General features: G+C 43.7%; 1 protein-coding gene across 2 annotated transcripts in view; it reads left to right on the forward strand.

Annotated features, from left to right (window-relative positions):
• The first annotated feature begins 5,833 nt into the window (after positions 1-5,833).
• Positions 5,834-16,922, forward strand: part of gpsm1b (G protein signaling modulator 1b) — a 147,137-nt gene continuing 136,048 nt past the window's right edge. For both annotated transcript variants that reach the window (XM_047051065.1, XM_047051066.1), the window contains exon 1: positions 5,834-6,107. In XM_047051065.1, the coding sequence (XP_046907021.1) occupies positions 6,049-6,107 (59 nt within the window). In that variant the 5' untranslated portion in view covers positions 5,834-6,048. The remainder of the gene's footprint in view (positions 6,108-16,922) is intronic.

A 16,922-nucleotide genomic window follows, 5' to 3' on the forward strand; every position in this document is an offset into this window, starting at 1 on the left:
TTAACTCATTCAGGTCGTTGGCCAGGCGGGAGTCGTTAGTGGAGTGGGGGGCTCTCGTTGGTGATCTGCCTGAGGCCTCTCCAGACAGAAGCAGAGTCGTTAGCAGAGAATTGATGTTCTAGTCCCTGCGAGTACAGTCGTTTAGCCTCTCTCACTGCTTTGCTAAACCTGTTCTTCGACTCCTTGAATCTGTCCCTGTCCCCACTCCTAAACGCGGCCTCTTTGTCCAGCCTCAGCCTTCTGAGTTTAGCTGTAAACCAGGGTTTGTCGTTGTTGTAGCTCACCCTGGTGCGTGTTGGTATACAGCAGTCCTCACAGAAGCTGATGTATGATGTCACAGCCTCCGTGAGCTCATCCAGACTATTGGTAGCAGTCATGAACATGTCCCAGTCAGTACAGTCCAAGCACGCCCGCAGTTCCTTCATAGCCTCACTAGTCCACTGTTTTGATGTCCTCACAGCAGGCTTACAGCGTTTAAGCTTCTGCCTGTATGCAGGAATCAGGTGGACCATGGCGTGGTCTGAGTGACCCAGTGCTGCTCGGGGAACCGTATGGTATGCTTTACTGATAGTAGAGTAGTAGTGATCCAAAGTGTTCTCTTCTCTGGTAGGGCATTTGATGAATTGTCTGTATTTGGGGAGTTCTTGAGTGAGATTGCCTTTGTTAAAGTCGCCTAGCACAATAACCAAGGAATCTGGATTTTCATGCTCCACGCACAATATCTGGTTGGCAAGTACACGTTGAGCCTCGTTGGCGCTAGCCTGAGGGGGCATGTAGACGCCGACCAGTATGAATGAAGCAAACTCACGTGGCGAGTAAAAAGGTTTACAGAATAAAAAAATTTTCCAGATCAGGAGAACAATGGTGCATAATCACTGTCACATCTTCACACCAGCCACTGTTAATAAAAAAACAAATACCACCGCCTTTCGTAAGCAGGGAGTCACGATCTGCTCTCAGCAGTTTGAAACCTGCTAGCTGTAGTGCAGAGTCTGGGATCACCCTGAGTGACTCCCCAGTCAGCACTGTGGAGTCCTTCCGCTTCCTGGGCACCATCCTCTCCCAGGACCTCAAGTGGGAACTGAACATCAGCTCCCTCACCAAAAAAGCACAACAGAGGATGTACTTCCTACGGCAGCTGAAGAAATTCAACCTGCCAAAGACAATGATGGTGCACTTCTACACAGCCATCATTGAGTCCATCCTCACTTCTTCTATCACCATCTGGTACGCTACTGCCAAGGACAAGAGCAGACTGCAGCGTATCATCCGCACTGCTAAGAAGGTGATCGGCTGCAATCTGCCTTCCCTTGAGGATCTGCACACCCCAAGGTCCCTGAGGCAAGCGAGGAAGATTGTGGCCGACCCCTCCCACCCTGGACACTCCCTGTTCCAGCTACTACCCTCTGGCAGAAGGCTGCGGTCCATCAAGACCAAAACCTCACGCCACAAGAACAGTTTCTTCCCATCTGCTGTTGGCCACTTTAACAAGGCCAAGGACTCACACTGACTTTAAATCACAATCTGCACAATGACACCCTGCACATTGCAATTTGCACTATTGTATCGTTCTCTTGCACTATCTGTATTTTTAGGTTAGATTGTAAATTATGGCTACTTATATTTTATATTTTATTCCCCTTTAGTATTCGCTAGACCCCCCTTAGTGTTAGCTATACTTTGCTCCTTTTGTATAGTTAGTCCACATATTTAAGTTTCAATATTCCTATATGTTTAATGTATGCACCTCCCTGCCAAAATCAATTCCTTGTTTGTGCAAACATTCATGCCGAATAAAATCCATTCTGTTTCTGTGTAGGTGTGGGTGTGTTTATGTTGGTGTGGAGCGGCTTGAGAGTCGCACAGTAGTCTACGAGACGAGCAAGGTGTTCTCCAGTCTGGACTCACGGACATGTTAGACGCCACGGATCTGCCCTGGTCCCCAGGAAGTTAGAACGGCAGGTTGGCGGTTCACGTTGACGACCATTTGGATCTCCGTGTGGGTGATCCGGCCTTTTCGATGCCGGGTGGTTCTCCGTGTCGCGTCTGGAGGACTTCACCGGACCACGGACTCCAGCACTTGGGGTCAGTAGGCAATCGTCGCTATGACTCGTGATTTAGTGATTAGCTGGTTAACTGGATAACTCCTTCAGGCTCCGTCTGTGTCTGTTTTTCCTCCCTTGCCATTCCTTCAGAGCACCCTAATATGCGCAGGGACACTCCCACATTGACGTGGGTGGAAGCTGCGTTCCTGACATGACCCGAAGAAAAACAGGGTAAAAACCCTCTGGTGTGCTGGATCCAGCCTTGAAAACACTCCACACCTATGTCACCACTGGCCAGTTCCCTTGACTGTAGGAGATTTACCCTGGGGGGTATTCCAAGTAGCGGGTTTAATGAAAACTTTTAGTTGTTTAACCCTGAAAAGAGGCATACTTCGAGTTCCGCGTTCCAGAAAGAGAGGTAACGAAACCTTTTGGTAAGTTTCCATGGTAACTTCTTGAACTCCTTGAAACTAACCTGCTCGATAGCAGGTTTTCCATGCCGAACTCTGCTTTCAACCGATCCGCCCCCACTTTCTTAGCCTGATAGCGTTGGCAGACACGGCATATCATTTCCTGGTTCAGCCGAGCAATCTCGAACAAAATTTAAGTCGCTTACTTATACGCCGGGAGACGATTTTAAGACTGCGGTTTGATGTACTTTAATTCCCTGATAAATACCTAAGTTAACGTCACCGTTTCCTGTCACAATCTGTAATTTATTTTAGCAACATTCTCAGCCCTTGGGTCTTCATCGATAGTGTTACTCGCCGTGGATTTGCACTCAGAATTGACCAAATACCTTTTGCCACTGAAATAAAGAAAAATAATTGAAATTATATTTGGTCTTCTTTATTGCCTACAAATGGAAATCCAACAATGAGTAGCCTATTTCTATCGGCTATTGTTCCTACAATTTACATGATTCATATGATTCCTACAATTTACATGATGTAGGCTACCGTCCTGTAACTGTTATTTCAGCAAATCTATTTCAACATTGTTGGGGGTCAATATATTGGCCAGACAACCAAAACTAATTCCCCTATGGTTTGAAGGAAGATGGGAAACTGAACAGTGTATTAACATTAACCAAATAATGCCAATACCAATGGAATTACAGTTATTTGACTCTTTGGGTTAAATCAGAGCAAGAATGGTCAAATTAAGGTTAAATAATATTATAATTTTATCATATTGCAAATGAATGCAATCAATTAAGTTAACTCTTATGCCTACTCTACCATGATTATTGTAAACCAGAGATAGAAAGCATGAGGTGAGGAAGAAGGAGTAGGCCTAGGCCAAGCCAGAGCTGAGGAGAAGGTCTCAGGAAATCACGAATCCACAGAACAATGCTTCACAATTCCTTTTATTCCCAAGAACAACTACAATCACACCAGAATCTTGACCCTTACTTATCAACATGTCTAGCAATGCTACAGTAAGTTACAAAGATGTGAGAGCCATCAAGTTGAGACTCCATCTAGTAACTCCATATTTTACCATATGAGAGGTGGGGGCAGGTGGATAGCCTTACAAGATCAGCCTTTATTCTTCTGCCCTATATACAACATTTCTTGGTCAAAATAGAAATTCAGCAAATTCAACAATTAATATGAATGTAGGTTATTGTTCCTACAATTAACATCACCTGTGACCATGCATCCTCCCGTAACTAGTGTTCCAGTAAATCTTTTTGGAGATTAGCCTTTATTCTTCTACTTTAAGTAGGCCTACACCATCTCTTGGTCAGTTTTTGGCACTTTCTTCACGAGGTGCAATTTGTACAACTCATTTACTTGTAACTGGGTAAACATGAGATTACATTAGCTACATTTCACAGTTCCACATGCAAAATTCACTTGCCATTAAATGAACATCTCACTGTATACAGCATCCATGCTCTGTTCAACAGGATCAGAATGTGCAAATCGCTTTTTAAATATTAATTATTCTCACAATGTCAGTGTAACTGACAATTCCGTACAAGCCTGTAAATAAAAGTAGATGTTGAGAGAACTACCAGTAGCTACATACATAATTCTTTTCATCCATTTCTGCGGCAGCAGTCAATGTCTCTTCGTCATTGTTATGATGATATTCTGTCGGAGGATGGGCCAAGGAACGCACCACAATGAAAAAGAGTTGACTTAGTTTATTAATCGAGCTGCTCGGATCACACCATCAGTCCACAACAGAGTGATAGGCATGAGTGAGAAACATGTCTCTCAGATAGACATTATATATGAGCTGGACCATACAAATATAGTAACCACCAAAACATGTCCTTAAATGGTAGACATTCCACAACTTAAGGCATAGGAAGAACAACGCACAGGTGGTGCAGCAATCACTCATCGTTTATACTATTTTCTGCATGTTGCTCTGTCCAAAGGTTAAAGTGCACATTCTCCTATCTATATGTGTATTGTCCGAGACCTGCTGCGTGACCTCTTGACCACAGCAAGAGACTCAAGCTTCTCTGTACACAGAAAATCTGCCTATCAGTCATCTTAATCATCATCATCATCAATCTTTTGATGAAAAACATTCTGTTGGGGGAAACTGCTACTACAAATTGAAATAGGCACAAATTGATATTTACTTAGTATCATGTCGAATATGATTAAAACTAAGGTGACGTCGAGGTTACAATCACAAGAGTATAGCCTAAGCAAAATATGCGTTACAGGTTCGTAGTGTCATCATGTTTTTACATTTAATAAAACATTGAACACTTTTTCTCCTGTAATATTAACAAACAGTGGGGTTAAATGTTCAATTTATGGACTGGCTATTGCCTTCAAATGTGTGCATTGACTCGGCAGCAATTGTCTCCCACGCCACTTGTATACGCTGCTACAGCCGTGTTGCTTTTTTACTGGAATATATGCTCGACCATAAACACGAAATAAAACTTGTATCTGAAGTTTGGTGGAGTATGCAACGTTTTTTCGCCGTGTGCCATGGTGGATCCTAGAATCGGAGCTCCATTGATGTTGGCTTTCAATAGTTTTCATGCCCGCGCTTAACTCTGAGTTGACGTACTCCGAGTTGAGTTAACAAATTCATATCAGCTTTTCTGGAACCGAATTTTCAGAGTTTCCCATGTTAGAGTAACTCAACTCAGAGTTCAGGGTTAATCTCAGAGTTTGTTAAACCCGCTACCTGGAATACCCCCCTGGTATATTGGTTTCGGTCATAGACCTTTCACCTCCACACAGAGAAAAACTCTTCAATTGGGTTGAGAAAAGGGCTGTATGGTGGAAAGTAAACATTTACAGTAAAAAATGCTGGTTGATGTTGAACTATTCTTGTATATAGAAAACACGGTGAAAGCTGACATTGTCCCAAACCACCATTAGTGTTTACTGTTTGCCCCCTGTGTTTACCATTTTGCAGCACAAGTGCATCACAGTGCAAAATGTGTTTAGTGAATGAGAATGTGTTTAGAGTTTTGCCAAAAGAGTGTTTGATTTGACAAATTGGTTTAGTTCACTGAACATTTGATTCAGAAAATGGGGTTTAGTGTTTTAGCAATTGTGAAAAAAGGTTAGGGTTAGAAAACTGTAAACTGCATGTTTAAATAAAAAAAATAGAGACGTTGCTTATTTTGGGACGGTGGAACGAAGACACGAAAGGTAGTGTGACAAAAGGTGTGGATGTGTGTGTGTGTGGATGTGCCTCAAGATAATTGTTCCTCTCCCAGTCAACATTTTGTTCACACACACACTACTCTGACCGGTGATGTCAGCTGCGGGGGAGGGGCTTGCTTTATGTGATTTGTTTGCACAATACCTCACTTCCTTAGTAGCTGCCATTGCTGCGAGAGAGGGAAATGCAGAGAAAATAAAATGGAGAGAGAGATTATGTCTGTAAAGACTGTGTGTGAGAAAGCTGGGAAGGAGGCAGGGAAATAAGAACATTTTGAGCAGCTAGGAGTGAAGTGAAGATATCTGTTATCGGGACTTCAACTAGAGAAGGCAGTGCCAATTCCAGCCATATGGCTCAGTCAGCTAACAGTGTGGACCAGGATACGGCCAGCAAGAGGCTCCACTCAAGGTAGGACCTGAGGGGGATGGTAGAGTGGGAGGCAGAGGCTTAGCCCAAATGGAAGTGGGGATAGGCATAGGGTTAGCAGAGGAGAGGGAGACAGGGAGTGGCTAAGGGAAATGTGGCTGCTGGCTACCTGCCTTAGTAGTCAGTTGGCTAAGGAAGCTAGCAAAGTCAGAACACACTGTCTGGGACATACAATATAACAGCCACAGCTTAAGACCCAGGTATTGCTCCAGCCATATTCCTGGTTTAAAGGCTCCTTTCTGGCCTTGGTCCCAGGGATTTCTGCCTTTCTGCCCGTGGCTGGGCTTCCCAAGTTAATGTGCAGACTGGTGGAAGCAACATAGAAGGTTAACATGGCTGGGATACTGAACAGAGTCTCTCAGCTGGCTGCAGTTTCATGAGAAGGCTTTTGAGATTTGATAAACATTCACATATTAACAGATGTACAAAGCATACATGGATACACACACTCATGGGTTCTTCACACATTGTTTGGAAACAGACACATAACCTCCCACTCCCCCACCCCCACACGCATATCCACACAGACTCAAAGTTCACAGAGTGAGAGGACCACAGCAACAGTGTGTGGATTGGAGGATTGTATAGGTTACACTCTGTGTCCTGCTTTTCGATCTGTCTTCAGACTTCTCAAATTTCTTATTGTGGACATTGCAAGTTAACACAAACCCAGAATACGCTAAAAGCTTTTGTTGTACTGCTGTAGTTAGGTTAATATCATATTGTCTAAATTGACATTTGACAAAACAATGTCCAGGTCCTAATGAATTACACTTTTATTGACATAATTAGACAAAGTCAGTGATGTTTATCTTTGGGTGCCATTTGAATACCAGTAATGACTTAAAAACAATCGTTATTTGACAAGTCACTCATACCATATTAACAATTCTCATGATTTAATAGCAGCAGCAGGAATGTTAATGACATTTTACAGTATATTTCAAGATTGTCAACATAAATGGTATAAGACATAGTTTACAGACTGACAATGATTACATCTTCAGCTATATCTCTTTTTGAGATGACACTAGGGGCCTGTTCCATAAAGCAAGTTTACCAAAAAAGCCAGGCTTATGTCAGTCAGTCTGACTCATTTCCAGTTGATTCTGTTCCATAAAGGCAGTTCAATTTAGTTCAAATTCAGTTACCATGGAAACTTATGCTGTGAAACTAGCCTGGTCCGGGGCAGGCTAACTGTCAGGCTTAGCCCGTGTTGGTGCTTAACCAGACCTTCCTGTAACACTGACCAAACGGGAAAACGATGATTCACTACAAACTTTCTGGATATTTTTCTTTTTTTTTTACCACTATCAATATAGAAAACCTACTTAAATAAATAAAACATTAAATACATTAAACAGTGATGAACAATAATTTCAAAATTATACAAACCTACATAGCCTACGTTAAACTTATGGCTGGTAGTTTGTGACAGTGTTGTAGTTATGACCACCTAAACTGAGACCAAGTGATGACCAAGACCAGAGTGTATCGAGACCGAGACAAGACCAAGACTTTGAGGGGTCGAGACCGAGTCAAGACCAAGGCAAGGTCTGGTCAAGACCAGACCACTCAAAATACACAAGCTGTAGGGTTTGTAGTGCCGTGTGCTTATGGCTAGGCTTATGCTTATGTTTTTTTTCTTATTTTTCTTAGAGGCGCATTAGTACTCGGTCTCTGCTTTCACATCTCTCTTTCACCCAGGTGAAGGAGCGCGGTACTGCGGCGTTTAACTTGGCATTATGAAATTGGGAGAGGTATGCAGCTGACATGAGTAAACGTTGATAACTTTATATTCATCAATAGCTACATTGCTTTATGTGGCCTGGCTCATTATGACAAACAAAGTCTGGCAAGCAAATGAAATTATCGCCCGTTGACCATGTGAAGTTGACGTCACACCCCGTTGATTTCTGGGTAAATGGCAAAACCATTTTGTTAGGGCGCCATCTTATGAGGTCAACGGACATACAACATATATCAGTGGGCATCTTGATCAGCACATTTAGAGGCATCAAACATTTCCACGGAGGGCCCCTCTGTACTGATCCGAATGAAGTCATCGTGGTGGATGGTTTCAAACCTTCTGTTTTTTTTACAGTCAATGGTTCAAACTAATCATTGACCAAGCATTGTTTAAGTTTCTATTGTTGAACTCTTGTATTTATTTTGATATGTGTAGTTTTGGATGTTGGTTTGCTTAGTTCGATTGTTCACAGTGAGGGTAAAGTTTAGCTAGCTAGATCGATAGCCAGGCTATTACAGCACAGGGCAGACACAGTAGGCCAGGGTTGTCCAAATCTGGTCCTCGAGGGCCTTAGTCCTGCATGTTTTAGATGTTTCCCTGATCCAGCTCATCTGATTCTAATGAATGGTCGTTATAACAACCCATTTAATTGAATCAGGTGTGTTAGAGCAGGGAAACATCTAAAACATGCAGGACAGCGGCCCTCAAGGACCGGATTTGGAGACCCCTGCAGTAGGCTATCGCTGGATGCAGCCTATGAGGTTTATTGCTAGTTGAAAGGAATAAAAGTTTCCCATTGCAAATAATGGTTCGAGTATTTTCAACTGACAGCTGCAATACGTAAAAAATAAATAAAACTTGCTTTATTTTACCGTGCTTGCACACATATTTTTGGGCGCACTGTAATAGAGCCAATATGTATGATTATTTAAGGGAAATCATAAGAAAAAATTTCACACACATTTCATGCATTAATGTTTACAATAATCTCTGTCCGTAGGCTACATCTTTATTTTCAACCACTTGTATTAGAAGATAGAGGACAACTTAGTGCATATGAAATATACATGATTGTGGGCAATGTAGAACAGCATCCAGATTATAAATATATTATTTGGTTAGAAAGATATGACCCTTCTAGTGATTAGTGGATAAACCGAAATTCTCCATAACTAAAAAGGTTTGACTTTCTTTGACAATCCAATTGTCCAACCAAGTTATAGATATTTAGCTTAATTGATAGCCTACATGTAGTGTAGCTAGCTAATATTTATTTAGCAAGTTTCACAGAAATCTGCAAACAACGAAGCATACAGGCTACTACGGTCAGTAGCTGCCTGGCACAAACGCAGAACCTGGATTGTGCAATTTTGTCCCGAAAAACTCATGTTACTCCAACAAATGCTTCGTAACAAAATAGTTTAGATTTTTAATTTAAGAAATTGACAACATATGTTAAGAAACGTGTCTTTACTCGAAATATTGCCTCAGTTTTCAATCTGAAGTAGTACATCTAACCCTGTTGGACATCTCCCATGCCATGGTATCCTCTATGACTCTGCTTAGGCAAAAGATGGATAACGATACATGTATTAACACCCATTAACACACCCATTAACCCCTTACCTAAACTAGATGTCCTTTTAGCTTATGTATCTGGCAGTTTTCAGAAATAAAAATTGGTGATTGGATGGTGAAGATATTGAGGCAGGAGCCATGGGAATGGGAGTTCCCATATTCGGACTGGCCGGCTGGAAGGGCGTGTAGCCTGCAAAGATGGCGGCGATCCCAAATATGCAACAAGGCGTGACGTACTGTTAACCTACAGTGACGTAATTTAGCATTTTCTATTGCCAGCCATCTCAGTGAGTGTCTCTTTGCAGAATTTACACCAACTGTGTGTTTTCTTTTGGACGTTATTGTAAACTCCTTGTGGTTCAGTAACCAAATCTAATTATAGCTAATTTGGCCAACATCTTCAGACAGCCACTGTTTTGCCAATCTTCCTCATTCACTTTTGGGGTGCGAGTAGAGGTGATGGGTAATTTCAAATTAGAAATGAGTTAAGTTATTGGTTGCATTTGAAGCGTGACGTTTTAGATCCATTAACAGTAATGTTATTAACAAATAAATTAAACATGGCACAGGCAATTTAGTGATATCCCTGCAGATGTGGTATTGACCGGTCTTGAAATAAATCCCGAGTCCTGTTTGTCCAAGACAACCCTTACAAAAAAGTATATTAAAGTATACTTTAAGTGTACTAAAATTGATAGTACACCTGTAGTTAACTTTTGATATACTTATAAGAAGTAGGTTATGCTTAGAAACAAAAAATGGTATTCATTTCTTCTTGAGTAGGATGTATGTTTTCTTTTATTATACAGTAAAAACAGTCAAAATAATTTTACTTTAAGTACATTACAAGTTAAGTTACAAGTCCATCTTGTAAATTCTAATTATTCATGTTTAGGAAAATCTATTATGCACTGCACATTGAATATTTTTTGTTACTGAAGCTGTAACCTTAATTACTGCCAAAACATTATGACAGTGGCAAAAATCTGCTGTACATTTTTGGGGGGGCAATTATATGACATTTTCTCAAGAGCAATTCCTGAGGGGGACACCAAAATTACTGCTGTGACACATAACCTAAATCGTAATAAGTTAAATGTATATTATTAATATTACTTAAATTTCCTTATGTTAACAGTGATATACTGGGGGGTGACAAGTCTTATTTTTCCCAGGATGGGGGGGGGGGGGTCCTGTCCCTCCGGGATTTCCGCCTATGCATTTTGAAGCCCTATACTCTTATATTATACTAATAATGATCAATTGGAGTATTAATAGAAAAAACGAAAAAGCTACTTGAGAAAGAAGCAGACAGAAGGGTTGCATTATGCATTTGAAGGTTATACTGATTGAAAGGAAAAAAATAACAACGTGAAAAAATGAAGATAGTCCGGGTCATTGGCTGGTCAATTCCCATGATTCAAGGCGGTAAATAGTGTTAAAATTTGCAGATAAGTTTGCCGTTTGTTCGAAATACAAATGAAACTTCATGAATTTCTTTTTTTTTATGTGTCTGCTCAGAATGTTTTGTTGCGTGGTAATTGTTGTGCTGGTTTACCATTGTAACCATGAGTTAAATTACTGTTATGTTTGATAAGAAGACCTGGATTATTTTAACGTGAGTGCGTACGTAGTAAATAGCTTCTTTCAGCTAATAACCTGCAGTGTCTCTTGGCGAGGGCCCCCGTTCTCATCAACTGACGTAAGATTGATGGTTGATTCCGAGACAATACCGAGACCTTCAAAATGTGGTCTCGAGACCAAGACCGGTCTTGAGTATCACAACATTGGTTTATGATATAAAATGTTTAAGCAGAAGCTACATATATCTAAATCTGAATGATCCTAGTGTAATTATCATAGCTACATAATAGTTAACAGTTGCCTACAATTGCAAAACAAACCTAAATCCATACATCTATCCTCCATTTTCCCCGACACTAAAACTATGTTCAAAAGTTAGACTACTGGATAATGTATTGGTTAATAGTAGGCTATTTATTTAAAACAAATGTTAAAAAAGTTAAAATGTATATGTGTTTAGAAGGTGTATGTTTTTTAATCAATGAATGAATCAATGGTTTGTAAAAAAGTAATCGGTAATGTCAATCATAGTGTGTCATTTTGTGGGTGGAGCTGTCATACTATGGGCTTAAAAAGAACATTCTTTTGGGAATGTGGCCGTGAACATTGCGTTTTGCCATGGTGGATCAATATGATCCATGTTCAACATCTCGGGTTGCAGATAGGGTGCACCGCAATTATCTTGACTTCTTGAATCTGACTTAAATTAGTTGCGGTGGCGACTGGTGAAAATTGTTCGAGGTGGGGCTGTGAAATATTCAGTCAATTCAGTAACCATCCTAATACAATTGAACACAAACTGCAGGATACACTGTGAAATAGTAATTATTTGATTAATGCACACAGCTATAGGCAAATGTCCACATTTGTGGACAAAGAATATTATCATTACACTCGGTTCAGAAATTTTAAAATCCACAGACATCTGGGCTAGGGTTGCCAACCGTCCCGAATTGTCCTGGACATCTCGAATTATGGGTGATTTTGATTTGTCCCGTCAGGGACAGCTCCAGTCCTGTATTCCAATCACAGCCTCGCCGGCCAAAAACAGGCTACTGTAAATGCGCCAAAACTCACGCAAATATTGCTATGGGATTTATACAGTTGTTGCTTATTGGTGACAGTGTGTGTGAACTGGCTGCTGGTGAGCATTGTCCATTTTTTTTATATATTAATGTTAATAATAATTAATGTTGTAATATTAGGAAACATAACACATTACTGTAAAACTAAATTTTAAGAATGTATACATTAATTTAACACAATCAATTATCTTCTATATAATTTTCGCTCGCCTGTTGAGTAATTTTGATGTCAGGTTGATCTGGGCCAAGATCTTTTAATTCAATTTTCTCCACTAAAGTTCTCCTCTCAAAAGGATTTCGGAGAAGATATCTGACAGAATTTGAGAATGGCTAACGTCCAGTGTCTTGAGTCATCATTTTCAATAACGTAACGTAGGCACTTGCACAATCACCGTAGACTCTACTTGGGGCGATTATTTCAGCGCCCTTTAGGCATCATTTTCGAGGACGCTGCTTGGCTAAATATGTGTTGCTATGGTATATCTTGTCAGCAACGGTCAGCAATTCACCTATCGCCAGCAGGTTGTTGGCGCTCGATAGGCGATTCTTCTATCGCCCAAGATGTTGAGCATAAAGAAAGTTTATCCCAGAACAGAATGTGTATATATATATATACAACACGTTATTGTGTATTTTTAACAGTCATGCTTAAAGATCCTGTAAAGTGGATTTGAAAATTAGTTCTAAGTTCATCACACCAAAGAAGAATGTGTTGTTACAGTTTTTCAATTGTTAACACACGTTTCTCAAAACAATAACGCCTTTCTCAAAACTGCACATACAAAAGCTGAAAACCTCACACACAAATGCTAAACCTGACACTCCCTTTGCAAGATGACTCTTTGCCAACAAATCTGTTCACAAAATGGAACTTGTGTTCTCATTTGGTACACACAGCCAAATTTTCAAATGACACACACATAGCATTCATAACAGTACACATAAGCATTTGCTGCACACTAACAAGCATTCACAGCACACAGTAGTACAAAATTTAAAACATAATTCTCGAAATGGAACACACCATATGAATTACAATGACTCTGGAGAATGAGCCATTTCAACTTGTAAAATGTGTAGGCCAAATTGTTTCATAGCCAAACACAAAACATATGGAGCAAAAAATGTTTTATTTTTTGAACAGTACAGTACTGTCAACGGGCCTGCTCAACCCATTAGAGCACACAAAGTGACGTTCCCACCACACTCGGCGGGGACCTCAACAATGGTGCGCTGGCCAATGATATTTCTGCCCTGGCGCCTCCTCTTCACCAGGTTGAATTCAACCTCATCAATGAATATGTATTCATATAGCTCATTAGCTGTGTCATGCTCCTGGATCTGCTGGAACAGACAGCATGATAATGCAAGTTACGTAGTGTATAGTATGGACACAGATGGGTCAACACAGTGGGGTACAGTGAGACACATTACAGGTGCAATACATGCATGTGTCAGTGCTGAATGTATGGGACTCACAAACTCTTGCCGTAATTCCTTGATGTGGTCTGTGTTCCGGTCGAATAGGACCCTGCACTTGTTTCATCCGCATGGCATTCCTGCGGACAACACGGTACAGTGTAGAGAGGCTGATGGTCTGGATGTTTCTGAATGTGGCATGGTCAGCCAGGATCCTGGTTTGTATCTGTCGGAGTGTGATGGTGTTGTTTTCACAAACCATTTTCATAATGTCAGTCTCCTGTTCGGCTGTGAAAGTGCATGTTCTTCCTACACGTCGTGGTTCTCTTTCAGTCCTGCAAAATACAAATACAGTGAGCACACTGTATTCTATTGATCACAGACGGATTATCATGACCATGGGCCCTGGACACAAACTCGCCACGGGCCCCTGTCTACACACGCAAACAGTGCGCGCGGAACGGCGGCTTCCCATTACGCACATATCACCGGGCAACACACAACCACACAAAAATAACTAATTTTAGGTCTGTTTTATTTGGCACGTGCCACGTACAGCACAATAAACATATTATGGGAGAGACTGCAAGCGCACAGCCAGTCCTCGCAGTATTATAGAGTAAAACACACCGTAATTGAAATATAGGCAACCATATGACACAAATCGTTAAAGTAATAAAGGCAACATGAAACAACATCAGTAAAGAGCCACAGCTAGGACCACACAAAACCACAGTGAGACTCACCTAAAACGTAGGCTTTTTCCGGGATTTCTTTGATGAGAAGTCCTTTATCAGATCATCAAAGTTAATGTCTCGAACGAGTTCGGACTCTATAGCCATGAGTGATAAACTGTTCAGGTGTCTCTGGGTCATTCTTGTCCTTAGTTCATTTTTTATTCTGGCCATTTGAGAGAATGACCGTTCTCCCTCGCAGTTTGTCACAGGAAGCGTCAGATACAGTCTTATGGCAATGTACACATTAGGAAATGTTGACTGTAATCTACAATCAAGTATTGTTTTCAGACATTTCGGTGGAGGCACATTCTGTCCGTCTGATCTGATGAAAGCTCTGAAGTGAATCAGTTCATTTCCAAGATTGCTGTCCAGGTGGCTCAAAAAACCAACCATGAAGAAATACAACAATGGTTCCCAGTTGCCCCTGCCCGGAAGCGGGTCACCGGGGCCCCCCCCTGGAGCCAGGCCCGGGGGTGGGGCTCGATGGCGAGCGCCTGGTGGCCGGGCCTTTTCCCATGGGGCCCGGTCGGGCACAGCCCGAAGAGACAACGTGGGACCCTCTTCCAGTGGGCTCACCATCCGCAGGAGGGGTCATGGGGGTCGGGTGCAGTGTGAGACGGGCGGCGGCCGAAGGCGGGGGCCTTGGCGGTCCGATCCTCGGCTGCAAAAGCTAGCTTTAGGGACGTGGAACGTCACCTCGCTGGCGGGAAAGGAGCCTGAGCTGGTGCGCGAGGTAGAGAGTTTCCGGCTAGATATAGTCGGCCTCGCCTCGACGCACAGCGTGGGCTCCGGAACCAGTCTCCTTGAGAGGGGCTGGACTCTCTTCCATTCTGGAGTTGCCCTTGGTGAGAGGCGTCGAGCTGGGGTGGGAATACTGGTTTCCCCTCGGTTCGGCGCCTGTACATTGGGGTTCACCCCGGTGGACGAGAGGGTAGCCTCCCTCCGCCTTCGGGTGGGGGGACGGGTCCTCACTGTCGTTTGTGCTTATGCACCAAACGGCAGCTCAGAGTACCCACCCTTTTTGGAGTCTCTGGGGGGGGTGCTGGAAAGCGCTCCTCCTGGGGATTCCCTCGTCCTCCTGGGGGACTTCAATGCTCATGTGGGCAATGACAGTGAGACCTGGAGGGGCGTGATTGGGAGGAACGGCCCCCCCGATCTGAACCCGAGTGGTGTTTTGTTGTTGGACTTCTGTGCTAGACACGGTTTGTCCATAACGAACACCATGTTCAAGCATAAGGGTGTCCATATGTGCACCTGGCACCAGGACACCCGAGGTCTCAGTTCGATGATCGACTTTGTAGTCGTGTCATCGGACTTGGGGCCGCATGTCTTGGACACTCGGGTGAGGAGAGGGGCGGAGCTGTCAACTGATCACCACCTGGTGGTGAGTTGGCTTCGATGGTGGGGGAGGACGCCGGTCAGGCCTGGCAGGCCCAAACGTAATGTGAGGGTCTGCTGGGAACGTCTGGCGGAACCCTCTGTCAGAAGGAGCTTCAACTCCCACCTCCGGGAGAGCTTCGATCATGTCTCGGGGGGGGCCGGGGACATTGAGTCCGAATGGGCCATGTTCCGGGCCTCCATTGTTGAAGCGGCTGACCGGAGCTGCGGCCGCAGGGCGGTCGGTGCATGTCGCGGCGGTAACCCTCGGACCCGGTGGTGGACTCCGGAGGTGAGGGATGCCGTCAAGCTGAAGAAGGAGGCCTATCGGACTTTATTGGCTGGTAGGACTCCAGAGGCAGCTGATGTGTACCGGCAGGCCAAGCGGAACGCGGCTTTGGCGGTCGCGGAGGCAAAAACCCGGGCATGGGAGGAGTTCGGCGAGGCCATGGAGAATGACTTCCGAACGGCTTCAAAAAGGTTCTGGACCACCATCCGGCGGCTCAGGAGGGGGAAGCAGTGCTCTGTCAACACTGTATACGGTGGGGATGGTGCGCTGCTGACCTCGACGGGGGACGTCCTGGATCGGTGGAAGGAATACTTCGAAGACCTCCTTAATTCCACCAACACGCTTTCCGACGTGGAGGCAGAGTCTGGGGACATCGGGGGGGGCCCTTCTATCTCTGGGGCTGAGGTCGCCGAGGTGGTTGAAAAGCTCCGCGGTGGCAGGGCCCCTGGGGTGGATGAGGTCCGCCCGGAGTTCCTTAAGGCTCTGGATGTTGTAGGGCTGTCTTGGTTGACACGACTCTGCAACATCGCGTGGACATCGGGGACAGTGCCTCTGGACTGGCAGACCGGGGTGGTGGTTCCCCTCTTTAAAAAGGGGGACCGGAGGGTGTGCTCCAACTTTAGGGGGATCACACTCCTCAGCCTCCCTGGGAAAGTCTATTCAGGGGTCCTGGAGAGGAGGGTCCGTCGGATTGTCGAACCTCGGATTCAGGAGGAGCAATGTGGTTTTCGTCCTGGCCGTGGAACAGTGGACCAGCTTTATACCCTCCGCGGAGTCCTGGAGGGTACATGGGAGTTCGCCCAACCAGTCTACACATGTTTTGTGGATTTGGAAAAGGCGTTCGACCGTGTCCCTCGGGGGCTCATGTGGGGGGTGCTCCGAGAGTACGGGGTACCGGATTTCCTGATCGGGGCTGTCCGGTCCCTGTACGACCGGTGCCAGAGTTTGGTCCGCATTGCCGGTAGTAAGTCGAACTTG

Source organism: Hypomesus transpacificus, unplaced genomic scaffold (assembly GCF_021917145.1).
Source record: "Hypomesus transpacificus isolate Combined female unplaced genomic scaffold, fHypTra1 scaffold_137, whole genome shotgun sequence".
Lineage (NCBI taxonomy): Eukaryota > Metazoa > Chordata > Actinopteri > Osmeriformes > Osmeridae > Hypomesus > Hypomesus transpacificus.